Source organism: Ursus arctos, unplaced genomic scaffold (assembly GCF_023065955.2).
Source record: "Ursus arctos isolate Adak ecotype North America unplaced genomic scaffold, UrsArc2.0 scaffold_32, whole genome shotgun sequence".
NCBI lineage: Eukaryota > Metazoa > Chordata > Mammalia > Carnivora > Ursidae > Ursus > Ursus arctos.
The window spans coordinates 13,225,325-13,251,382 of record NW_026623008.1 but is presented as its reverse complement, the minus strand read 5'-3'; the positions used below and the strand labels follow the sequence as shown (position 1 = coordinate 13,251,382).

The following is a 26,058-nucleotide window of genomic DNA, read 5'->3' as shown; positions in this document are numbered from 1 at the left end:
ACGGATGGGAATAGCTTTGGGAAAAGCTCATTGCCAAGTCAGACCACAGGACCAGAGAGTCTTGGACCTCTGGGTGGGACCCTGTAGTGCTCGAAACCCAGGGGTTCTGAAAGGTGCTTCGCTTAGGGCCAGTCAAGGAAGGCTTCCTGGAGGAGCTGTCCCCCGTGTTGGGTTTCAGAGGTCTAGTAAGAGTGGAAGAGAAGGGAAGGGTGCTCCAGGTAGAGAGAACAGCTTGTGCGAAGGCCTGGAGGTGAGGTTGCCTGCCCTGCCAGCACGCGGTCTAGAGCATGCCTGCTCATTCTTCTTCCCCTTTTCGTCCGCCCTCCCTCCTCCCCCCCCTTCTTGGCACTCTTTGTTCTGTTTTGCTGCCTCTCATCCTCTCTCCTTTCCCCCTTTCCCTTCTTTCTTGTTTTGGTGTTCACTTGGCTATGGCTGGTTCTCACCTCCCCATCCCCTGTGTGAGGCAGGGGAGGGCTGTGAGGGGGGTCCTGTTCCTGTCCCTCTGCCCACCCGATGCCAGGCCTCTGTGGGGGGTTCTTTGTCTGCTGCTGGGGCTTTGTGAGCCTGTGTGTGCACACACGTGTGTCTGGGAGCCTCGGGCTGCACCCTGCAGACTTGGAGCCCTTGGGGTCAGGACCCTGCCTTCGGCCACCCCAGACCCTTTGTACTACCCCTCGTATATCATGGTGGGGGGCAGGAGAGGCTCCCTGCTGAAAGGGATAGCTGTTGCGTCTTGGAGGTCAACGCTGGTCAAAGGAGACCTCAGCCCCAGCTCCCAGCCCCCATCAAAGATGAGCCTGGGATTAGACACAGGGAGGGGCTTGGAGGCTGGGAGGCTAGGCTGCTCGCTGGCCTTACCTCCCAGGCCTGCCTGCCCTGCCTGTCCCTGCCCCCTGTAGTGACTTCATCTTACTCCCCGCTCCGTGGGCCCAGGCTATGTGAGCAGCTCTCTGAGTTCAGTCTGTCCATCCCCCTGCTTCCAGGCAGCATTGTTCCCCTGTCACGGCAGATGAATAGACGTACCTTTGTCTTTTGAAAAAGACCTTCTGAGAGTTCGTCCCTCAGTGTTTTTACATTTTTCTCTCCAGCCCCATGCACATACCCATGACCATTTTCAGATGAGAAACCTGAGGCTCAGAGAAGGAGAGTGGCTCACTTGAGGTCACACAGCAGAGTTGGGTTTCCTTTGAAACCCTGAGCTAAGGGATCCTTCCCGGTCTTATAGACATTTAAGGAGGGGTTTTGAAAACTCCTGGAGGCTGGGGCTCTTGGGGTGAAGAAGCCTCAGAGCCTGTGAGGTGGCATCCACAGAGACTGAGCCCTGTGCCTGAGCCGGCGTCCAGGTCCTGGGGAAGAGGGGCCTGTGTCGGCCTGTGGAGGAGACGTTGGAGGGCGCCACCAGCTTGTCTCCTTATAACAAAAGGCATTTCCCTGGCTTCAGCCCCGTGGTCTTGGGGTGTTGACTGACCGCCTGACCATCCCTGTCTGCCACCGTGTGTTCCACTGTGTCATTTCTCTGTGCCTCAGTTTCCTCTTGTGTAAATGGGATGATGAGACCCCCCAGTGCTGTCGATAAGCCTCGCCCAGGGAGGGCCATTCCCATCCTTTTTTCTCTGGGGTGGGCCCTGGAGTGGGAAGATCGGAGAACTTTGCGTCAGTGCTGGAGTTGTGTGAACCAGAAAGCCGGGTCCCCCCAACCCCACGGAGATCCCCGCTCTGGGGATGTGGCTGACAAATAGTACTTTTGTTGTGTTCATACAAGTTTCTATGGAGAGTCTTAATATTCTGTTGCGATTGGTTTTACACTCGTCTTCAAAGAAAATACTGACATTTGAAACATCAGGACTTATCCAAGTTGGGGAAACTGAGGCCCTAACTCAGCAGGCTACTGGCAAGTTCAGGGGACCCCCAACTCATAGGCTGTTCCTTTCTTTTTTTCTTTCTTTCCTTCCTCCCTTTCTTTCTTTCTTTCTTTCTTGACAGAGAGAGAGACAGCCAGCGACAGAGGGGACACAAGCAGTGGGAGAGGGAGAAGCAGGCTCCTAGCGGAGGAGCCTGATGCGGGGCTCGATCCCAGAAAGCCAGGCTCATGCCCTGAGCCGAAGGCAGACGCTTAACGACTGAGCCACCCAGAAGCCCCTAGGATGTTCCTTTCTGTGCCTTGAGCATAATAAATCCGCAGGCTGTCACTCTGGTGGGAACTCTGACTCTGAATTGAGACCACCCTGAGCTTCAGGTCTCTTACCTGTAAAGTGGGGAAGACATCCTGACCTTACCAGGTTGTAATGAAGGTTCAGCAAAATAGTGCGTGCCAGGTGCTGAGTGTGGTGCGGACCCCCTGGCTGTTACAGCCCTGTCCCTTCTGTCCCGGGCCCCATAAATACGGACTGCCCACTCCCTCCCCCTTCTGGCTACAGACTGGCCTTTTGTGTTCAGGGCACTTCCTTTCCCCAGCAAAGCCGCCTGCCTGACCAGCAAGGAGGAGGTCACATCCCCTCTCCTCCCCAGGAGATTGTCTGCGCAGGGTCGCTGGGAGGGCAGGACCTCGCATTCAAGGCCGTCTAGCACAATGTGTTGCCTGGAGCCTGTGGCTTCCAGTAGCCTTGTTGGATGGGGGACTGTGTCCCTGTTCCTGCCGCTTGGAGGAGAGGCCCTCTCAGTCCCAGACTCCTTGTATGGATGTGGAGGCAGCCCTAGGAGGTCACATCCCTGGGCCTGAGGTCTCACCCTGAAGCAAGGGCAGAGCTGGGATTTGAACCCCAGTCTGGCAGGTTCTTCCAGACTACTTCCCACCACACTCCCAGGCTCAGTCTTCCAGGCTGGGCAATGGGCCTCACGTTCCTGGCCTTGGCCGCTGGTCTGAGATGGAGGAGCTGGAAGACAGGGATTTGAGTCCTCCCCGCCTCCCCCCCCCCCCCAGCGTCTCAGCAGTCAGGGTGGGGGGGGGAGCTGTTCTTCCTGCTGGAACTCTGGAATGCCATGGGAGGATGGCTTCTGGGTTCTGGTCCAGCCCACAGATTGCCTCTGTGAGGCCTTGTGAGGCACGCTTCTGGACCTTGGCAGAGAGGTGACGTCGAAGGCCGCGTTAGCATTGTTTTTCCAGGGGTGATGTCAGGGCAGCTGGTTTAGAGTTTCGTCTCAGAGACAAAGGCTGCTTTGTAGCTTCTGCCGGGTTTGAGCCCAGGCACATCACCCCCCAAGGTGGGAAAGGAGACGGAAGGGATCGCAGGGCCCAGGCAGAGAAGCCATGGGAGCCGTGGCTCACCTTCGGCTCCTCCAAGAAGGAAGTCGGGATCTCATGATTCTAGAATGCTCATTGCACGGTTTCCCAAGAGCATCTCTTACACCCAGTGCGGTTCAAAACTTCATGGACGCGTTCTCTTGAAATCACAGCACTCTTGAAGGGTGGCTGTGGTCATGCCCATTGTACAGATGAGGACACGGGGTCTCGGCAGGTGGAGTGACCTGCTGCTTGTAACAGCTAGAAAGCGGCAGAGCTGGCATGGAAACTTGGGTCTCTCTGGCTTCAAAGATCACCACTGGGGTCCACCGCCGTTGCGTCTCATTTCGAAGCCAGCTTCGGGAGTGCACTTCAGAAAGCCGAGATGCCCTGGGGGATGGCGAGAGCAGATGAGTTTCATGGCTTTGGGGGTCCAGAGCGTTTGTCCTCAGGGCTCAGAGCTGGGCCGCTGTGCTTGGACCATGTGTTGCGAATTCAAGGGTGCACTGGTAGGTATGTGCACGTGTAAGACAGAGGAGGGGATTGATGCTGGGGGGTCTGTAGTTGTGGGAAAGCGCTCCAAGGAGGACTTGTGGGCACGTGTAGGGAATCATCCCAGGGGACACCTAGGACCTTCTGCTCTTCCTTTTTAGGAATTACCCCACTTGAGCATCCATCCGTCTACCCACCCATCCATCCGTTTGCAGGGCCCCTGTGCTCAGGCCCGGTGCTTGGGCCCCCGGCAATGAGGCTGCATGGACCAGAAAGGCAGGCTCTTGTTCCTAGCCAGCTTGCCAAGTGACTGTTACGTCGGAGCTGCAGGAGTCCTGCAGGAGATGTTTCGTTTCTCCCCCAACACACACTTCAGAGACAGGCAGTGACTTGCCCAAGGTTGCACGGCAACTTGATGGCAGAACTGGCTCTCACAGCCAGGTCTGTGGCCCCCCGGCGCATTTTCTCACCTCTCTGCCATGCTGAGGCTCCACTCCTGGCTGGCACCTGTCTCGTCCAGCCCTGCCTCCTCGCCTATTTTGATGTGTTCTTGGGCTTTTCTGGAGTCCTCTGTGGCCTCTGTCCTGAAAGACACCCAGGCCCCTGGCTGCAGCTGAGCTTGGCCGTGCTCTGCCCCAAGATGACAGCCCGTCTGGAACACCAGGTTGGCTGGGCAGCCGAGTGCAGACATCAGCTTGTGGACATCAGTTTGCTATCCCCAGGGGTCTCCAGAACTCACCTGTTCCTCCCTCGCCTTGAGGTCGGGACCTTTGCAGATCCTACTTAGAGATCTTACTGCCTAGGAAGGGCATTCCAGAGTCTTCCCCTGGAAGTGCCTTGCAGCTCTTTTCATTGGAAAATGCTTCCTGGTCTCTAGCCACAATCCCATAGGCTCCATTCCCCTCTTTAGCCTTCCATGGAGTAGGGGAATGGCTGGGCATCAATCGCTTGGGGAAGACAGCACCACTCCCTTCCGAGCCCCTAAGCTTACCCTCTTCCCTCCTAAAGTCCCTTCTGACTCATGCACACTTGTTAGGGCATGCTGTTTGTGTAGGAAGGATCTGGCTGGTCCCTTTGGGATCCCACCAGTTCCTGGGAGGGTGGCACATGCCTTCTCCCGGAGTCATGCAACCCTCAGGGCTGGAAGGGGCCCTGGGGTCACTCTGGATCCACCTTTCCTGATGGGGAAACTGAGGCCCAGAGAGGTTGAGCAACATCTAGAGCCACTCAGCCAGCCTAGTGGAGCTGGGTCTCCTCTTTCCCAGGGCAGTGCTGATTCTGGGTTTTGGGCCAGGGAGTGGGTTTTCCGGCCCGGTAAAAGTGGCTGGTGGCCTTCTGGCCTGGCAGTCCCTGCCCCACATGGTTGTCCTCGAAGCAAAACGGCTGGCTCTGTGCAGCGTCACTGGGCTCCCCGGCCAGGAATCAGTGCCCTCCCCTGCTTGCCCTTTGGGTTGGCACATTCCTGGCGGTCCGGGACTGCCCTCGGGTCCCAGCGGTGGCCCCTCCTCTACTCCCACCTGTCCCATGGCTCCCTCTCATCTCACTGCCTCCCTGACTCCCTTTTGGCCCCAGGGAGGCCGCTCACCTCCAGGGGTGGAGGGTGCAATAGTGACTAAGTTGCCAGGGGGACAGTAACTTCTGAGGCTGGGAAAGAAGGGGTTAAGCCGCTCTGCCTGCTGGGGCTGGACACCCAGCTGGTGTCCTGGCCCCTCAGGCCGACCAGGCCATCTGGCTTGACAGACGCCACACCGTGTTCCATCTGTCCCAAGGCAAAGTCACCAGGAGGAAGCCCGCCTGCTGCCTTTGTCGGCTTGCAGGGGTGGGCGTGCACTTGGCTGTCTGTCCCTAGGAAGCCAGGCCTGTCGGGAAAGGGTCCACCTCTGGGCAGGCTGCCCCGGGGGTGGCTGGCCTACGGGTTTCCCAGAGGCAAGAGGAGGGAGAGCCCGAGCTGTGGGGGGCGGTCAGAGCTTCCTTGTGCAGCGAGGTCCAAAGAGGTGCTGGGACAGGTCCAGGGTCGCACAGTGAATCAGTGCAGGCAGAGGGGCAGGACTCGTACCCAGGCCCTCTCGCTGCTCTACCCCCAGGCCGCTCCTTCTTGTCCGTCTGTCTTGGACTGTCTCCTTTTTTGGCTTCTTGCTTAGTCTGGGCCAGGGGTTGTGTGACTGGGGGGGCCAAGTCTCAGGATGCAGAGAGGCCCCAGTTGGCTTTGAGCTGAGAAGAGAAGCCATGCTGGTTCCTTGGCAGGGCTGGGGGTGGTGACCCTCTGCTACCTCCTTGTCTGGGCACCTGGCAGGATCTGAGCAATGCTTGGGGGACCCCCTTTGAAGGATCTCTGGTCTCTAAAGGATTTCTTGCCCGTCGATGGGCTGTGGAAGCTGAGCCAGGGCCGTGGGAGCCTCACTTCAGGGGCCACACGGTCGGGGCCAAGTTGGGCCCAGCCTGGCAGGCCAGCATGGAAGGCTCAGCACTTTGCCCTTGGGGTTTGGAGGTGATGCAACTTAGGGTCCATTCTGACCCCTGGGAGACTGAGATACATACTTTCTGACTTCTTCCTATTATGAGGCCAGCTGGCACAGAGAACGGAGCCCAGGCTTTGGGCTGGGAGAGACTGTATTCTAATCCAGCATTTGCCACTCCAACAGGTCAGCAGAGACAGGTGAGTCTGGCGTCATGAGCTTGGGCGCTGGAGCCAGACTGCCTGTATTTGAGTCCTGGCTCTCTACCGCTTTCGAACTCTGTGACCTTGCACAAGTCGCTTTCCCTCCCTGGGCCTCAGTTTCGTCATCTGTAAAATGGGCAGAATAACAAGCATCCACCTCCTAAGCCTGTCGTGAGGACTGAATGAGTTAATAGTGCCCATCATAGACTATCACTTCATGATGTGAGCTATTTTGGTTATGTGACCTTGGACAAGTCACCTTCTCTCTGTGAGCCTCAGTTTCCCTATCAGCAGAAACGAGGGGCTCCAGTAAGGTCTCTGTCAGAGGCTCTACTGTCATAGCAGGTTCTCTGGGTGTCTGCTCCATTTCTTGCCCCTCTGTCCTTGGGGAAACGGACCTTTCTGTCCTCCGAGAGGGGTGTCCCAGCCCCATGGGTGGGCCAGAGCGTGTGTGTGTGTGTGGGTGTGTGTGTGTGTGCAGTGTCTCAGTGCCCTCTTCACTGGCGGGGCCCTCATGACGACAGGAGGCTGGTATTAAGCAGTGAGTCTGTCCCCTCGAGCTGTGTTTAGTCACTAATCCCTCTCTTGGCACAGACGATGGCAGACTGATCACCTGTCCGGCCATGCTTGGAGCCTTCCCGGCCAGTTGTGACAATTAGGGTGCTGCACACGCAGGCGGTGTCTGTCACAGCCCATCCTCAGTTGCACGAGCCCTGCATGTAATTGGCTTCCTGGGTCCATGTCACTCTTCCCTCCTTCCTCCGATTGCTCAGGAATGTCTTCCTCCCCTTACTGCCGTGTGGCAGAAAGCATCCAGGCTCTGGGTTCCAGTCCCTGCTCAGCTGCTGCCTGGCTGTGGGACCTTGGGCCTGTCATTTAACCCTCTGAGCTTCAGACTTCCCCTTGACAAATGGCCTGGGCTTCAGAGCATCCCTTTCTGCCATCCTGGGATCCCACGGTTAGAGATTTTCTTTCTTCCTTTCCTCTCCTCTCCTCTCCTCTCCTCTCCTCTCCTCTCCTCTCCTCTCCTCTCCTCTCCTCTCTTCCCCTCCCCTCCCCTCCCCTCCCCTCCCCTTTCATCACATGGAATCTACTGTGGTTGCCTGTCCTCATATAACCCAGACGGGGGTCTTTCTCCCCTATTTCACGGATGAGGAGACCAAGGCCTGGGGAGGGGGCTTGCTCAAGGCTGCAGAGCCTTAGTTTAAATCCAGGGTGGGGAATGTGCCAACTGCTGTCCGGTGGGCTCTCCTTGGCTTCAACCCCTTACTTGTACAGGCTGCAGATGTTAAGGATAACTTGGACTCTGAGGCTGCGGGCCCAGGGCTGCTTGGGGTGCACAAGCGCTCCCAGTGAGTGATGTGGCCTTGATGCAGAGATTACACGGAGCTGCAGACCCACAGTGCCTTGCGCTTACCTGCGGGGTGGCACAGTCACTTGGAATAAACAACGGGAGACCCAAAGTGCACATTAGGTTTCCAAAATAGCCTTGGGAGTTGCTGTTTTCCTCCAAGCTGTAAACATAGCTCTGGGTGGGGCCTCCCCAGCCTCCTGGGCTCAGAACCCCCAGGCCTCCTGCTTCTTGGCCTGGGTGCCCAGAACCCCTGCTGGCTTCTGGACTCGAGCAACAGCTGGAGCCCCAACATCTGAGAGCTTCTAAGAGTGCCTGATGCTGGGGAGGGGAATGGGGTGGAGCATCACTGGGGGCTTGGCCAGGCCTGAGCAGAGGGCAAAGACCTGGGGGAAGAGAGCTGTGAGCTCACCTTCCTGTCATCTGTCCCATGGGAGGTAGGCCCAGGTGACCAGGTGAGAGAAGAGGGTCATTGGAGGAGAGTAGCAGAGCTGCCAGGGACTGTGGAGGCTGGGGAAACTGAGGCTGATGGGGAGGGGCAGGCAGGGAGGTCAAGCCCAAGGCCACACCGTGAATCAGTGCTTCACTGACTCCAGATTGGATGTCCCAAGAAAGGCCCTGGAGGTGACACTCAACGCACCCTTTATCCAGGAAACATTTTTTTGGCGCCTCTTGTATTCCAGGCTCCGTGCTGGGCTCTGGAGTTGCAGCTGGGGAGCCAGAGATGGGCCTGATCTTGTGAGAGTTAAGTAGGGAGACCAAAAAGTGAACAGAAAACCTGAGTAGCAAGTGACTGGGGCTTTTGGAATACAGAAGTAGGGCACTTGACCTTGACCAAAGAGTCAGGGAAGATTTCCTGGAGGAGGGGGTATATAAGCTAGGTCCTGACGCTGGTATAAGATGAGGAGGAGTAGAGAGAGATGACAAAGGGGGCACATAGAACAGAGCTTTCCAGGCAGAGTGCACAGCACGTGCAAAGGCATTGCCGGTGTGAGGTGGCTTGGCATACCGGGGCTGGAGGGGCCATGGGGGGTGCTGTTTTATCTTGGCCCCCTGCTAGCATAAGGCTGCTTGCTCCAGGGCTCATCACACACTCCATGGAAAACCTCTACCCTTTCAGAAGAGAGATGGTGGGCCCATTTCTTAGATGAACTTGATCTCCCAACACGCTGCTCCTTGGGGGGGAGCAGAACGCCACCCCGTGAGGGTGAGGAAGGGCAGTGTTTATGACGGCGTCTTCTCCCACCAGCCTTTTGATTAATGGTGAAATTGAGGCACAAAGCAGTATTGCTGCAGGAACTAGGATGGGGACCCAGGGACCCTGTTCTTCCTTGGCTCCCTGAGCGGCTGTCCAGGCTCCAGCAGTGGCCGAGCCCCACAGGAGTTCAGCCCTGTCACACACAGAGCTTTATAGGGGCACACAAGCCTCTTCTCGGTCTGCCCCCTTGACCCAGCCACTCATTCCACCCAGATAACTGGACAGATACACAGATCTGTGTATACCAGGATCTTCTTCGCCACGTTGTTTAGATTGTTAGGACTTGGGAATGACAGTGCAGGACCCGTTAGGTCAGGGGCGCCACAGCCACCTGCTGTGTGACCGGCCCAGAAGGATGCTTGCTGTATATGAAGTGGAGAAAGCAGGCCTGAACGCCATGTCCAGTCTGATCCTGTTTTCACTTGTGAAAAATAAGCTTTCATAAGAGGGAGCTGCGAAGGACGTGCAGCCAGTGTGAAGGCGATTCTCTCCAGTGTGGGGGGCCTGGATGGGGTTTTAATTGTTTTGTTTCACTTACTTGATTTCTTTCTATTTCTGGTGTAATCGTGAAATACGCATGCAACGTAAACCAAAGGGAGAGCGAGCAGGTGTCTTTGTCTTTTTAAGATTTAAATGGTTTTGACTTTTTGATGAACGGACACATTACATCATTCAAAGTTGAAAAGATACAGGAGAGGAAAGTGTCATACACGCTACAACATGGGTGAACCCCGAGGACCTTACACTGGGTGCCAGAGGGCATGGGGAGCAGAGTGTCCATTTTGCAAGGTGAGGACTTCCAGAGATGGATGGTGGGTGTACTGAATGCCACTGAGCTGGACACTTAAAAATGGTTATGGTAGCAAATTTTGTATATGCATTTTACTATGACTTAAAAAAAAAAGATACAGCAGGGAACGAGTGACCAGTCTCCCTCCCAGCCCTGTCCCCCGGCCACGTGGTTCTGTCTGTTTCCAGTGTGGTGGTAAATTCCTGCTTTCCTCCCTCCTGCCCCTGGGTTTGACGGGGCAGGGGCAAGTCCCCTCCACTCGTGGGCAGAGCAAAGATGCTGCCCGGTCCCCACAGCCCAGGAGAAGCAGCCCCTTCTGTCCCTGCTTCTGGGGCACAAGGCAGCTAGTGCCCAGCCCTTCCTGCCCTGTGGGTTGAGGGATTGAGGACCTGAGGGTAGGGGAGCCAGAGATGCTGGCTGGAGAGAGCTCTGGAACTGGCCTCCCCGTCTCAGTGGGAGGGGGATACTCTGAATCCACTTCTTTGCCCCCCAGCCCTTGGCTCCCTGAGTGGGCACTTGGGAAATGTTTGTTGAAACTGTCATGGGGGGAAGAAGACGGTATCCAAGCCAACAGCCAGACAGAGCTGGGCTGCAGTGGATACTGTGAGGCTGTCGGGCCCTGTGACCCAGAGACACCCAGCATTCATTCTCTGGGGCGTTCTTGTGCCGGGTCTTCTGTCCCTGCTGGGATTCGGTGCTGGATTGGACACCAGGGAGATGACAAGTCTTCCTGTGTCTTTGGTCGATGGCGCCATGTGTCACCAGGCATTGATAGCGGGTTTGGCATCCAGGTATCCTGTCTGGTGCCCCAGGGCCCTGGCCAGTTCACCTAGCAGACTGCCACCCCAAGCTGAGCCATCCATTCTCTGTGGCGGGAAGACCCCATCCCATGGCTAATCAGAACTTCAGTTGAGTGTTTACTGGGATCTGGGCTCTGTACTAAGTGCTTAAAGCATACAAACTCAATACACCAGCCCCATGAGGTAGGGGCTTCCATTAGCGCCCACCTTAGAGGTGGGGAACCCGGAGTGCAGGTTAGGTGTTTTGCCCAGAGGCACACATCTGCCCTTCCCAGCAGCCCAGGCTGGTGAAGGAAAGTGCCTGGGGACCTGATGACAAGCTGCAGCCTTCCCCGACCATGATTTCCATAGAGCAGCGGAGCCAGAAGAAACTGACCATTTTATAGATGGGGAGGCTGAGACCCAGGGAGGCTCAGAGCTGGCTCGTGGCAGCAGGACAGGGCAAGGGCGCAGGGCCTCCGTTTATTCAGAGCCTGTAGCTATCACCTCTTTCACAGACTGGAGCAGCCCCGAGGAGGGTCCTTCCTGATCCCCATGTCACAGTGTCCAAATAGGGAGGCTCAGGGGCAGAAAATCATCTGCCCAGAAGCCTGTGGCCAGTCATGTTGGGATTTGAACCCATTTCGATCCGACTCCAAAGCCAGTGCCGCTTTTGCTGGTCATGTGTTAGTAGTCGGGGTGGGTGGGTGGCAGGGCTGCCCGCAGATCAGACTCACCCACTGGAGGTGGAATGCTAAGGCCTTTCTCCACCTGGGTTCTAGGGCCTCAGAAGTGAGTAAATGGGCAAAGCAGATACCCTGGCTAAGCAGCTCTTTTCCAAGTCAGTGACCGAGACCCCACGAGTACACACCTGTGCGTCTGACCCTGGGGTGTGGTACTCTGGGGTGTGCTGGAGGGCATGGTGGGGAGAGGGGTTTATGGAGCTGGTAGGACACTTTTACCCCTGAGAGGCTGCCCGGCCTGGAAAGTCAGATGGACTGGCCTTGACCTGGAGCCAGGCATTGTACCTGGACCTCTGTTTGCTCATCAGTGAGGTGGGCATGCGAGCACCTGGCTCACAGAGCTAAGGTGGGAGAAGAGTGACTAGACCAGCACGTAATAAGCATTTTCCAGTCAATGTAAGTCTTCCCCTTCTCCTAGGAGAGCGAGTGTGTGGGAGAGGCAGAGAAGTGACCGTTTACAGCTTCCTGGATGCCATGAGGAAGGCATGTGCCAGGACTGGAAACCTCTGATGGACATAGTGACTCACCCTGGGGAAATCATGAAGGGCTCCCTGGAGGAGGTGATGAAGGTGTAGCAAGCCTGGAAGATGTAATGGTGCCCCAGAAACCTCATGGTGGCCTACAATTTGGGATGCAGATTCCTCCTCACCGTGAGATGTCCTTTGAGTCACTTTCCTTCTTGGAAGTGGTCTGGTTTGTGTGGGGGGGAGGGTAGAGCCCCCTCAGGTGTGGTTTCTAGACATCGGCCCTGGAAGGAGGGTGCTGCCCAGCATGCAGCTCTGGGTTACAGGCACGCAGAGCGCCAGGTCTCTGTAGATGTTTCAATACATGCCACCAAAGTGGGAGTGGTGCTGGGAATCTGGGTGAATATGGAACACGTGACTCATAGAAACAGCCGAAACCTCAGATTGGCACTGGGGAGGGTGACCGGGGGCTTCTCTGAGCCCATGAGAATGCCCTGTGCCTGCCGGGGTGGTGTCGTGAGACTAGTTGGGGTCTGGCTGGCGGGACCTCTCCTGCCTTGGTCTCTCTGGCCGTCAGGGGGCCCTTGTCGGGACAGACAAAGGGCTGAGCACATGCCCATTCATTCTTGGGGCGTGTCTGGGGGCATGGAGGGCAGAGGCAGGACACTGGCTGGGTGTTGCTGGCAGTGGACTTGGCAGTACCAGCATCTGGTCTCTTTCCCTCTGCCACCCCTACCCCCAGGTGTCCCCGGTCACCGTCTAGCTCATCACCATCACCGTCAGCGTGATTAATACGGCGGCATAGTGGCTCTGGAGTCAACCTAATATGGGGTTCAGGTGTGGCATCTGCAGGACCCCTCTCTCGGTCCCTGGACCTCTCTGACCCTCTGTCACTGGGAGGTCAGGAGGATGAGGACGATGGCCCTGAGCGCGTGCTCATGGGGTGCTAGGCACTGTGCTAGGTACCTATCATACACGGGTCCCCTGAAGAGTTGCAAAAAGCCCTACGAGGTGAGTGGTCTTACCAAGGCTCAGAGAGGGTTGGTAGCTGGCTCCAGGATGTATGGCTGGGGACCCTCAGAGACCCTGCCCTTCTCTCTACTCCACACATTGGTTTGAGCTCAAAGACTGATATCCCAGCTGGCTTGAGACTTCGTGGTTTATCAGATCGCTTTGTGGTCAGCATGGGGTTTGTGCCCAGGGGCCGTGGAAATTGTTCTCTGGCCTGGCTGATTGGGCCCTTCGAATTTATCCAACTGCACACCGTTGCATTAAGAATGGGAAAGTGATGCTTGAGGAGGGAAGGGACTTGGCCAAGGTCACACAGTGAGTTAGGGACAGAGACAGGACCAGATTCGGGGCGTCCTGCACAACGCTGGCTGTTGTGTTGCCTGAGGACGTGTGGGCCTGGGGAATGGGGCCCAGTCCAGGGCTGGCCAGCCTCTCCCTCCCAGCTGTTTCAAGGCCTGGTGGCTCCCATGGAGAGCCCCAGAGGACAGCCAGCTGCTCTGCACAGGGTGCCCCTGGCCACCGAGAAACAGGGAGGGAGAGTGTGGACAGCTCCATGCAGCTCGCCTCCCAGTCCATGCGCAGCGCCGACTTTCCCCTCTGTGCTGGGAAAACTACGGGCAGCTGAGTTCCAGGGCTTCCAGATCCCCAGAGTCGGGGCGGGCTGGAGTAGTGCCCCTGCTCTGGGGGTCCGGGCCGTGCCACCCTGCGTCTGCCTCCCCCAGGCGAGCACAGGGAGGGTGACACCCGTTGCGAGAATGGCAATTGTCCGTCAGGTGTGCCTGTGTCCCTTCCTTTGAGCTTACTGAGTCTGCCCATGTACCCCGCAAGGGGGGACCGCCATCCCCATTTCACAGAGGGGGAACCTAGGCTCCTAGGTAGTGGTAAGCGGGCCTCTAGGAATCACAGAGTAGCAGACGGCTTTCGCAGCTTGCCTGCCCTTCTTCGTGGGGTCTGTAGAGACTCCTATCATCTTTGATTCTGGAAGGCCTGGGCTGCTCGTGGCAAGCCTTGTCCGCTGGGCTCCCTGGAGGGGGCTGCCCTTTCAGGTTGAAAGCAGGCCTATGTACGCACACGTGTGCGTGTGTGCGTGCGTGTGTGTGGCGGCAGCATGCTGGGTAGGGGTGTACACGCGGTGTGGTGGTACTCAAAGGCGGCCCACCACCAGCTCGCAGCCTGTGCCGCGGCCTTCCCCGGGCCATGACTGCCCGCCTGTAATGGACACGGCTGCCCTGGTTAAGTGTGCACATTAATTTAATCCCTCCTCCATGGAGACAATCAGTTGGCATTTAATTTGTGTTTCCTTCCGAGCATCGGAGTATGGCTGGGCCGCTGGGCCGCTGATGGGCACGTCTGTGCGGGGTCCCTTCTCTGGGTTCAGGGCTGAGCGCAGATGGGAGCGCCGGTGTCCACAGGGAGGAGGGCAGCGCGCGTTAGCGAGGCAGTGCCAGGAGGTACTGGTGAGAGCGGGGCTTGGGGACGTGGGGGGCCTCTCTGCTCCCAGGTGGGGGCCCCCAGCCCTCCTGCTGCTGGAGGGAGAAGGTGCTCACTGTGAACCCCCGGGGGGGGGAGGAAGTCAGGATGGAGACCAGAGTTCCAGCAGTTCGCTGCCTGGGAGGATGGCTGTCTTCCCAGCCCCACCCCCACTCCTTTTCCGCTCATCTGTCACAAGTGGGAATTGTTTGTGATATGAGACAAGGAGGTGCTGGGGCATGGGAAGTTGACTCAGTTGTGACATTGAAGCCATCTAGGGGGGCTCAGCGGACGCGGGGGCTCTGTTGACGTGCCCACTCTGATCTCCGTGGGCTTCGGTGAGACTGCATTAGAAGAAAAGGTCCCCCTGGTCTGTGTATGGGCCGGGCCGCCTTGTCCCCCAGCTCGATGTCAGTCTGGACCCCAGCTCTGCAGTGAGGCCAGGGGCGGGACATGGTCCATCTGTGTGGGAAGGGAGCAGTGGCTTGTGTATCTGTGAGTGGGGCTTACACAGAAGCCAGGGGGAGCGCCAGGGAGATGGGTGGGCAGGGTGACACCTGGACTGTCACGGCAGCCTGCACCCAGCTATGCTGCAAGGGGGTGAGCTCCCCGTCCTTCCGGGTAGGAATTGTTCTCTGCCACCTGCCCTCCAGCAGAGGCCAGGCCCACGCTTGGCCCAGAACAAAGTTTTCCACCACGGGCTCCAGCCTAGCCTCACGGGAGCTCGCTTCCCATCACCTGAGTGAGTCAGCCAGGGTGTGCCGGCCACTTACCTGGAAAGGTGTGGACCATTCCTGTGGCACCCTCCCAGCTCTCTGAGGTCTGGGCGCGGGATCCAGCCATGGCGTTCCTTGGTTCAGAGTGAGCTGCCCAACATTCACTCTCTGCTCTGCGCCGGGGGCGGGACTGGGTGTTTTTGCCCCTACTGCCTGCCTTATATAGTCCTCAGAACCACCCTGCAAAGGGGTGCGTGCTTCCCATCTCAGAGATAAGGAAACTGAGGCCCAGAGAGGGTGATTGTTTCACACAGCTGGAAAGTGGCCAGGGCAGGATTCGAACGTAGTCCTTTGCTGCCAAGGCCTCTCCAGGACTTTCTCCCCAGCAGCCTGTGGGCTGTCCCTGAAGCCATAATTGTTTTTCTGGGGCTGTACCCACTTTCCTCTGGAGCTGGGGCCCCGGACCTTCTTTCTCTGACGGCACAGGAAGTGAAAAATCTGTGAGTCAGTCCCTTTGCCAGTGACTTCAGCCTGGCTTTCCGCCCCGCAGCAGGCCAGGCTTTGTTAGCCCCTTTCCTGAGGCTCTGTATGTCATCGGGAGCTGATGGTGGCCGGCGACCCTGGCTGGGGGGTGGGGGTGGGGGTGGGGGGAGGCTGGCAGTGAGGCTGCCCGCCCCTCCCCCCAGCAGCCTGCCAGACTTCTTGTCCATCCTGTGGTTGCAGAGGGTGGCTCCTCTGGAATGTGGGAGACCACATCTGGCTGGGATGGGTGCCGCCACCCCCTGTCCCGGCCCCTGGCCTCACACGTGTTCTCCTTCTGCTAAGGTAGTGGCTGAGGCCCCAGACCTCAGCTGCAGAGTCATTTTGTAGGGTCATTTTCTCTCCTGGCCCTCTTTGTCCTGACATCCCTGCCTCCCCTCTTCAGCCCCTAGGGTAGTGGGAAGTGGGGGAGGGAAGCTTTCTCCTTCTGCCTGCCCCCTTCCCTCCCTGGTGGTCCCTCCCCCTGGCCTTCCTCTCCCTGGAGTGGGCAGAGCTGAGCGGAAGGCCAGTGCTGGGAACTCAGCTCCTGGGAGCCCCTAACCGGGGTGGTGTAGGCGAGGGATGTTCCAGGCAGAAGGGCTGAGCAGGAGGCCTGAAGAATGACTGTGGTTTGGATTCATTCATTCATTCACTCAACAAATCCATACAACTATTAGGCTCCCTACCAAGTGTGGGTGGGTTTTAGGTTCAGGAGCACGACCGTGAGTGCAGTAATGGGAATTATAACCAATTCTTGGCCCTGGTGGAAGGGCTGGACCCCAGCCTTAGAGCCGACTCCTCTGAGGACTCGTGATGGCGCCCCCTCCTCTGAGCCTCTTCTCCCACCTAGAACAGACATCTCACTCATGTTTCCTTCATGTCCCGTCAGGCCAGGGCACAGGGGGCGTAAGACTTCTGAGATGGGTGCTGGAGGGCTTCTCCATGCTGCCCGCACACACATCCAAGTTTCCGATTCACGGACTTCAAGTCTGAGCCCCTGCTTGTCCTCTGCACTGGCAGGCCCTTGCCCGCTGCTCCGTCCAGCCACCATGCTGTGGGTCATGCTGGGCTGCCCTCTGGGGGGCTCTAGGGGTGCCATGGGTCAGTCCCTTCCTCGCTGGGATCTTGATTTCCTGTTCAGTTCAAGGCTCCAGGCAGTGGGAGGGTTTGAGCACAGGCCACTGGAGGGATTGGGCCCATGAGTCGCAGGGGGCAGGAGGCTGGGCTGGGGCTGGGAGATGCGCCCTGAGGTCCAGTCCAGCCAGAGCTGAGGGCTGGTCACATGACCTTCAGAGAGTATGGGGACAGGATGGGTTCTTCTTGAGTGTCCCTGCTCTGTGCTGGGGCCATACTTTGTCTCATGTGTAGGTGAGAAACCCAGGCTCTGAGAGATGGAGGCAGGTGCTCGGGGAGGCTGAGCCTGGGTTCAGACTCATAGCCCTCTGCCTCCCTCCTTGTGAGCTGTGGCCTGGGCTAAGAGAGTGGAAGCACTCTGCCGTCCACTCCGTGTGTGACCCTGGGCCTCAGTTTCCCTAGCTGTACTCAGAGGTGTGGACTGGGTGAACTCTGGCCCCTTCCAGCCTTCACTTTTGGAGAGTCTCTGAGTAAAGGTGTGACATAGACACGACCCCACCCTCCTGGCCGTGTTATCTTGGGTAATGGTCTTGGCCTTCAACTTCTTCATCAGTAACGTGGAGATAATAATTGTACCTAGAGGTGACTGGGAGGCTTGTTTAAGTAAGGTTGTGCATGTGACATTCCTAGCAAGGGTGCCCAGCGCGAGGTGCATGCTGGGTCTGTGCTAACTGCTCTGTTAGTGTAACTACCCTCTTCCTCCTCCATCGTCGTCTGCCCTGCGTGCTGCAGAGGCTGCCGTGTGTGGCTGTGGACAGAGAGCCCTCGGAGGAGCTGGCCCTCTGAGATTGCTGTCCGAGGGTGTCTGCCGGGTGGGGAGGGAGAAGCTGCGGGGGGCGAGAGCAGGTCCCCGCAGTGTGCTGGGGCAGAGCTGGCGCTGGGGCAGGGCCCTGAGCTCTTTCTGGTGGTGGAGAAGATAGAGGGCAGTCCATCCCTGTCCCCCACATCGCGGCTGGCTCTTTGGGTGAGAGCCATGTGGGATGAGGTCCCATGGCCAAGTGGCCCAGGAGGGGGGATCCCAAGACCCGGCTGCCTGGAACCAGGGCTCAAGGAGGGAACTCAAGTGGAGTGGCCCCGAGGCCTGGGGAAGAGAGGGCTTTGGAGACAGTGGAGAGATTGGATAGGATTCAGGAGGCTAGGGAGGAGCGGGGGAGGGGGAGGGGGTTCCGTCTGAGCCTCTGCGTCCTCATCTGCACAGTGGGGACAATCCTTGGGGGAAGATTAAGTGGTACTTTCTATTTTACGTGTATATGAAACCCTAACGCGGTGACCAGCACCCAGAAGGTGACCAAGCAGTGTCCCTCCTCTCCCTTCTCGTCTCCAGCACTTTAAGGAAGAAAATTTGGACGTTTCATGAGCCAGTGGGTCAGGGTGGGCAGGGGTGGCTCAAGGGATTCAGTCCACCTTGGCCCTGGCTGGAGTTATTGCTTGCTCTAGGCCTTCATTTCCCCACCTGTAAAATGGGGGGGGGGGGGTCTCTGTAGCTTCACAGCCTATAGCACGAGCGCCTTTGCTCAGCGGGGGCCAAGTGTGAGAGCCGGCTTAAAGGACACAACATGGACCCCCTCCTGGCCCCTAGTAGGTGTGTCCCCTTCCCAGTGACAGTGGCTGCTCCCTGGCCTCCCTGCTGCCCATCTTTGCTTATGCGGGCGTTTCAACCCGAAACACCCGTCCTTCCTGAAACCTTATTCCCGCGGACAGATCCAGGGCAGGGGAGGGGACCGTGTCTGGGACACAGGTGTGGACATTGAAACGCCTGCAACTTGGTTGACCAGTTTTGGGTTAAGTTGCGTGCTCCCTCCAGAGCTGAGCTGCAGCGAATGCAGGGCGTCTGGGGCCCCTTAAGAAGCACACACCGCTGCTGTCCTTGCACCCCGGTCGGCCAGAGCAGCTGAAGGACACAGCTTTTCTGCACCGTCAACGCTGGCACAGGCAGGGCCAGCTTCTCCCACCGCGGCCGGGAGGTGCGTCAGTGTGGGCAGCCGATTTGGTCCATCAGGCCAGCTGCCGTGGGCACGTGGGGGTCTGTCCTAGGTCTTCTGGGAGCCGGCGTGCCAGCTGCCTGCCCAGCCCGGCTTTGAAACATACAAAGGCCCGTGAAATCATCGGTTGCAAAGCTCATCTGTCGGGATGCAGCTTAGAAGCACCAGTGAGATGTGGGGCCACTCGAAGTGCTGTGTATGGTGGGGGGGGGGGGGCGTAGCAGTGCGGCGTGTCTGCCCCACCCCAGACCTGCCGAACCCGGACAAGACCCTCAGGGGATTGCTGTGCCCATCGCAGCTCGAGACTTGCCGCTGCTTTAGCGCACAGGCAGCGCTCGAGTCCCGTCCCTGCTTACTAGCTGTGTGACCTTAGACAAGTTACCTCATCTCTCTGAACTTCAGCTCTTGCATCCACAGGACGGATTTGGGGAAAAATTCTGTACCCGAGCAGGTTCATAACACTTTGCATGAAAGCCAGTGAGCCGTGTAAGCGGCGCTGAACTCGGTGGGTGGGATGCAGCCCGGCCTGGCCCGTCTAGTGGTGGTTGCTTCTGCTGCTGTCTGGAGATCCAGACAGGGCTCGTGCTTTCGCCCAGGACTGACTCGGGGCAAGTCACTTTCCTTCCCTGGGCCGCATTTTCCCTGTCTGAACCACGGGTCTGTGGACCCCTGCGGCACGTCATCAGAAGGTTGCCCGAAGGAAGAGTGAGAGGGGCCAGGCCCTTTCTCCAGGAGCCTGTCTGGGAAGCGGGTGTGTGGGGGTGAGGGGTCCCTGGGTGCTCACACCTTCGCCCCTCCCCGCCCCCTTCCCTGCAGCTCCTGCTGTTGGAGAAGGCAGGCTGCAGCCCTTCCCTGCACCTGCTCGGCTCAGCGGCTTGGAGCTGAGTCCCCTGCCCCCCTCACAGCAGCGTGGCCAGGAGAGATGATTCAGCTCGGACCCGTGTTCTGGGCCTTGGCCTCCCTCGACAGAAGCCCCAGAAGCCCCATGCTGCCGGGCAGGTGGAGGGCGGCCTGTGAACCTCTCCCTACCTGGGATCCCTGTCTCCCACGATCGGCCTGGGGCTGGATTCCTGGCCTTGCCCCCGACATACCTGGTAACCTCGGGCAAATTGCCTGTACACTCTAGATCTCAGTTTACTTATTTGTACCATGGGGGTGCTCCGTGAGATGGTCTCACCTGGGTTTGACCCTTACGCTCTCTCATTGCCCTTGGGGCCAGGAACCCCAGCCCCCTGCCCGCCAGGTGCTGGACCCCAGAGCCCATGGCAGGGCTAGGCCTGGCTGCCATCGCCAGGGGGGGCTGGTAAAGACCAGAGGGAACGAGGGAGAAGGGGAGCGTGTGGGGGAGAGGAGGAATTTTCCTCTGTGTGTGCAAACAGTATCCGTTTTCTCTTGTTTCCAAAAGCCAGTGACGTAACGCACCCTTCAGCCATTCCTCCCTTCTGGCCTATTTTTAGCTGGCCCCGACAGCATCCTAAAAGGCTTCCAGACTTGCCTGCTCTGAGGCCATGTAGGGAGGCGGCCATAGGATGAGGAGAGAGAGGAGCTCATCTGTCTGTCCCAGGATGCAGGGAGGGAAAGAACTTGCCCTAGGCTTCCTCGGGGGAAGGAAGGGAGCTGTGTGGGGAGCCCAGTGAGGACTCTGATGGATCCTGGGTCTACAGGGAGCCTGGCAGGGGGACCAGTGCTCAGTCTGGAGCCTCCAACCTGGGTTTGAGTCCTGGCTCTCCCTGTCCTCACCCTGACCTTGGGCCCCTGACTCGGTGCCTGGCTTTCTTCATCTGTAACATGGGCTAACAGTACCGCTGTGCTTGGGGGGGGTGTTAGGAGGATTGAATTATGTCACATGGAATAGTGCCTGGTACAAAGTAAGCACTCAGTTAAGGTGAGCTGGTATTGGGATGGTGATTATGATTATTTTTTAAAAGACTTATTTATATTTGAGAGAGGGAGAGGCGGTGGCAGGGGAAGGGGCAGAGGGAGAGAGAGAATCTCAAGCAGACTCCTTGAGGAGCTCAGAGCCCTACGTGGGGCTCGATCTCACAACCCTGAGATCATGACCTGAGCCGAAATCAAGACTCAGACACTTAACTGACTGAGCCACCCAGCCGCCCCCAGTGATTATGATTATTAACATCCCATTCTACCTCCAGTTCATGTTGGGGGTACACTGTGAGCCCCTGTGTGCCTCCTGCCCTTTATTCTTTCCTGTCCAGCTTTAACCAGCATGTGCTTGGATGAGACAATACACAGAAAGCCCTGGAACAGGGACTGGCACGTCATAAGCACTGACGAAGTGAGAGCTCTATTTATTGTTAATGTGATAAAACAGACGTGGGTTTGGATTCCAGCCCCATCCACTAGCTAGCTGAGTGTCTTTGGGTAAGACACTCTCTGAGCCTCAGTTTCCTTATCTGTGAGACAGGGATAATAGCTGTGTAGGAGATTTCTTTGCTGATGAGGGTTGCTGCCGGACAGAAAGACTCCCCAGGTCATGAGGACCAGCCCAGTAAAAGTTTCTTTCTTGCGGTGCTGGCTGCAGCCTGGCTCCTGAGTGCCAGCGTCCGTACAGTGGGGTACGCTAATGGCAGGAGCGGTGGCGTTTGCACAGCACTCTACAGTTAGTGTGAAGGGGAGATGGCAGTCCCTCCTGCCTTCCTCTACCCGGGGTGTGGTGCTCATGCGGGGAACCCGGCACGTGTCACCACCGCCTGCTACTGTGGTGGTTTGTCAACCTGGCTGTCCCCCTCCCCTAGAGTGGGAGCTCCCGGAGGGCAGGCAGAGATGGATTTCTGGCTGCGCCCAGCTTGCCTTGCTTGGGTGGGTGCTGGCATGGTGTCTGAGGGCTTGACCGGCATGGGGAGGCCACCATCTGACCACCTATCCCTCTTGGCTCTTGCAGATGGGAGGAAGAGCTCGCCAAGCGCATGAACCTGCAGACCATGGTGGACACACTGCAGGAGGTGAGCATCCCCAGGGGGCCCGACCTTGAGAGGCTTGCGGGAACCATGTGGCCTAGGGGCGCGGTCTCCCTGGGGCAAAGTCGGAGGCCATCCCCAGCTCTGCCCCTGCACTGGGCTGCCTCCTGCTGCCTCAGTCGCTCCTCGATGGAGCCACGAGGCCTCTTCCTTGTCCTCTGCTTCGGACCTAGGAAGGGACGGGCATAGTGTTGCAGAAAAGCTCGGGGACGGGAGTAGGGAAGCCTGGGCCCGAGTCCCAGTGCCGACCCCCGCCTGCCAGCGGTCGGTGATGTGGGTCCGTGACTCTTTCCGACCCTCTCCTGCCACCTGAGTCCAGGACTGGCTGGTCTCTTGAGCTGCCCTACCCCAGCTTGCAGGAACTGACTTGGGGCCGAATGCCTTGGAGAGGGCTGGTGGCGTGTCACCAGGAGGGCTCCCGGCCTGGCTGGGTGAGAACATTCTCTTGTGGTTCTGGCTCCGTAGCTCTGGGTCTGGGCTCTGCTTCTCACCCACCGGCCGGGTACCCTGGGCGGCAAACTTCACCTTCTCGGCCTCTGAATAGTGACCCTATGAGAAGGCAAGGAAGAGTTCTTTCAAACATTTTAAAAAATGTTTTTTGATGTTTAAAGCACTGATCTTCTAAGAGATAGAATAAAGTAATGAGAGTACATGGAAGGGAAAGGATGAATGTCTGCCCCTGCTTTGTTTTGTAACAGAAGTCTTTTTATTTACAAACATGACATGTTCGTGGTTAAATATTTGGAAAATTCAGAAACGTACGGAGAAGAAAATAAAACTGCCCTCCAGTTCTCCACCCCCCCCACAGTTGACAAATTGCTGGGTGACCTTCTGGTCTTTTCTGTGCAAACACACGTGTACTCTACATGTTTATGTTTGGTTAGGTGGACGCACGTGGCGTTGCCGTTTTGGGGATGGGAGGTGGTCATCTGCTGGCAATTTCACAGGCATCGACCTCACATTTTAACCTATTGGAATCACTTGTTCCATTAACCTGTTCTTTTTTTTTAATTATCTCCCTGGGATTTTTCCATATGATAAATATTCCTTGGAGAAGTGTTTTAGGCTGAGCGGTGCCCTGCGGTGAACTGGCCTCAGCAGGAAGCCGGGCTGGGGTGAGGTCCTCGGCACCCCTTTCCTGGCACGCAGGTGCCTGGCCTGGTTGGTTATCGGGTGTCCAGGGCTGTGGACCCAGGTGTCCAGCCCCTCCTACCCCTCAGGGTGCCTGGTCCCCTAAACCCTCCCCCATCTCTGTCCTCCCTAGGCTGCTCAGGAGGCTGAAGCCATCCAGGAGGAGATGAACGAGAAGATCGAGCGGCTCAAGGCCGAACTAGTGGTGTTTAAGGGGCTCATGAGTGACGTAAGTGCCACCAGCTGCCGCCCCAGACGTCATGACACCCCCCCCCCAACACCCATCATGCAAAATGCTTCATTCACTCCGAGGCTCCAGAGCTCGGCTTCTAGTTAGAGTCCTGGCTGGCTGCGTTTGCCCCGTGAGGATGACGGATGCATTGAGACCAGCCCCCCACCCCACTTCCGCTTCCCTTGGTCTGAGTAGAGATGCATTAATCTGCTGCTTAACCCATCCCGCCCTCCCCTGGGCTCCTCCGACGGTCTGTTTGTGTTTGCTCCGACTCGTCCCAGCTCGCCACGTTGAGGGAGGGTGGTGGCCGTGGGCCTCGATGTCTGGGCACAGTGGAGGGCTCAGTGGCAGGTTGAAGGAGGCCCTCGGGTCTGGTCTGTGTCAGCCGGAGAGGCCCCCAGGCCAGCAGCCTACAGGAGGGTTGCTTTGTCAAGTTGGGGAAGGCCAGCATCTGCATCCTTTTGAAGACTGGAACCTCTCTGAGTGACTGTGGTTGCCGGGAGCTGTTGGCAACCAAAGCCTCCTTCCTGCTGGGGACCCGGGTTTCCTGCCACCTTCAAGCAGCAGGCCGCATGTAGGGAGGGCCATCAGAAAGGAGAAGGAGCCCGATGGCGGGTGACTCAGCCTTGGGTGGCTTTTGGTCCTGAGGGCTATGGAGCTGGGTGTGACTGGCAGAAGCCCCCTGGGGGGCTCCAGAAGGAGCCCACCGGGCTTCCCCTCACTGGGGTCCTGGGGGACCCCCCTCATCTTTGGTGAGGCCCTGCGATCAGCCATGGGAGGAAGCCTGGGGAGAACGTGGCGCCTTGGCAGGCCCCTCTGTGTGGGGGGACAGGTGGGGCACGTGGGCTCGGGCTGGGAGAGAAGGGAAGCCTTTCAAGAGTGGGAGCTGTCTTTCTTTTTTCTTTGCTCTGACAAAATAAACACTGGCACTGTGTCTGTTGAGAGGACGCCTTCCAGCCCTTAGGGAGGCCGGCAAACATGGTCTCACATTGTCCACTTGGCGCCAAAGCCTTTAGCTCCCATGACCTCTCCACCCCCTCCCCCATCCTGAGCAGCGCTGGCCCCACCCTCCCCGCCCCGGAGAAGCTCCAGGCGCCCCCTCGGACTCGGGGCTGCGCACCCCTCTGCCCAGCAGGAGCCTGGGAGCGACGCCCCCGCCCCACCCCCCCAATGCTCACTCCAGCCCTCGCTCACGTAACCCCCCTGCTGTCCTCCCTGCAGCCCATGACAGACCTGGACACAAAGATCCAAGAAAAGGCCATGAAGGTGGACATGGACATCTGTCGCCGGATCGATATCACGGCCAAGCTGTGCGATGTCGCACAGCAACGGAACTCGGAAGACGTGTCCAAGATCTTCCAGGTGAATAGGGTCACCCTGCTCACCAGCCGCCACTCCCCCCCACCCCGCCACCGCCCCCTCCCAGAGTGCCTGGCCTCCGCCCTGCATGGCCAGGCCCTCTTCCCCTCCAGTCCTGCCCACTCCCCTTCCCCCAGAGCTAGCGTCGGCCCCCACTCTGGCCTCCCCAGGACGACACAGAATCAGGGACTCGGCGACTCGTAGGCTCATCAGGCTGAATGCTTCATCCTGTGGCTGAGGAGGCCACTCACCGGGGTGGGGGGGACATGACGGGCTCAGGGAGGGCCAGGCCGCGCTGGGACGGGCACTCAGGTCTCCTGACCCTCTGGGGCTCGGTGCACAGGCCCGCTGGGCGCGCCGCTGTGGTTGAGAGCCCTGGCCAGGCTGTGGGAGCGCCGGCCGAGCCGGCTCAGCCCCAGCAGATGAGCCTTGGAATCCCCAAGAGGAAATGTTGGCCTCTGGTTTTCATTCTCACCGAAGAGTCTCCCAGGGCCCATGCCCAGCCCTCAAGGAGCAAGTGTGCGTCCTGAGAGAAGGCAGTGGGGCAGTTAGCACTGGTGGGCTGTCCTCCAGGGAGGGCCTGGGGGCGAGACCAGCGGCCCGCAGGACACGTGTCATTCTCTAAAGGCTTCTTCTTGAATTCAGGGTCGTGGTTTGGCTTTTGCTTGAGCCCGGGGCAATACCGCGTGTTGTCGCTTTGAGTGTGTGACTTTGGGTCTAGCGGGAGAGATCTGGGCTCATCCACCTGTGTGCCTTCTTGCTGCCCGTCTGCTGGGAAGCAGGGGTGACCATTCCAGGCTCTGTTTGGTCTGCTCGTGTCTTGTCTGCTTGGAGTGGAGGAAGCTTGGTGACCCTCGGGCTGCCTGCCCATTGCCTTTGCATGTGAGCAGGAGGGCTCTGAAGCATGGAGCCCTCTGGGCCTCTGGGAGGGGTTCTCTCTCTCTCTCTGGCTGGCTCTGAGACACCCCAGGGGACTCTGCGCCCCGGTCTGCCCCACTCCTCTCCCCAGATCATGGGGCTGCTGCTCTGGTGAAGGGCCGAGCTGAGCCGGCGCACCCACCGGGGGAGGGAAGAGTCCAGGCCGTCTGTCCTCCCTCCTGCATGTGTCCTGCCTCACGCTGCCTGCTAACGCCACCTGCTTCTAGAGGGACTCTGCTTCTTTCCCAGCAGTGGCCGCCCCAGCCACGCTCCATCCATCCCGTGGGATGCCGACTCCCTTCCCAGCCCACCCTCCCTCCCAGCAGAGCCTCCCACTTACCTCCATCTCTTCCTTCCCGGGTCAGGTGGTCCCCAAAAAGAAAGAGCGTAAGGTGGCTTCGGATGATGACATCTCCGAGCAGGATGGCGAGGTGAACCGGTTCTCGGACGACGAGGTCGGCTCCATGAACATCACAGACGAGATGAAGCGCATGTTTAACCAGCTGTGAGTATCTCCACGGCCCCGGCTCCCGGGGCTTCGCTCCTGTTGCCCAGATTGTTGGGGGCAGGGGTGCGAGCTGGTGGGCCTGCGCTGACAACAGCCTGCGTATATACCAGCCAGCCAAAGATTTATTTGCAACGTTTATAATTTGGGGAGTTTCACATTTTCACAAGAGGTTAAATGGTACCAGTGTGTCCCGCGGGCTCGAGCCTTACACTCTCACCGCTTGTCCTCGGGGTGGGATCGCTGGGTCAATCCCCTCACCAGGGCCCACCAGGCTGGCCAAGGGCGGGCTCCTGATATCTGTCTGCGGGCTGCTTTACAAATGTGGCTTCGGTGACTCCAGTCAA

At 58.3% G+C, this 26,058-nt stretch overlaps 1 protein-coding gene across 2 annotated transcripts in view; it reads left to right on the top strand.

Annotated features, from left to right (window-relative positions):
- IFFO2 (intermediate filament family orphan 2) overlaps window positions 1-26,058 on the top strand; it is a 47,410-nt gene that overhangs the window by 11,084 nt on the left and 10,268 nt on the right. The window contains exons 2-5 of one of the 2 annotated variants that reach the window (XM_026519703.4): window positions 21,491-21,551; window positions 22,831-22,926; window positions 24,151-24,291; window positions 25,572-25,711. In XM_026519703.4, coding sequence (XP_026375488.1) covers window positions 21,491-21,551; window positions 22,831-22,926; window positions 24,151-24,291; window positions 25,572-25,711 — 438 coding nt within the window. The remainder of the gene's footprint in view (window positions 1-21,490; window positions 21,552-22,830; window positions 22,927-24,150; window positions 24,292-25,571; window positions 25,712-26,058) is intronic. The other variant, XM_057305295.1, reaches the window with a different exon arrangement.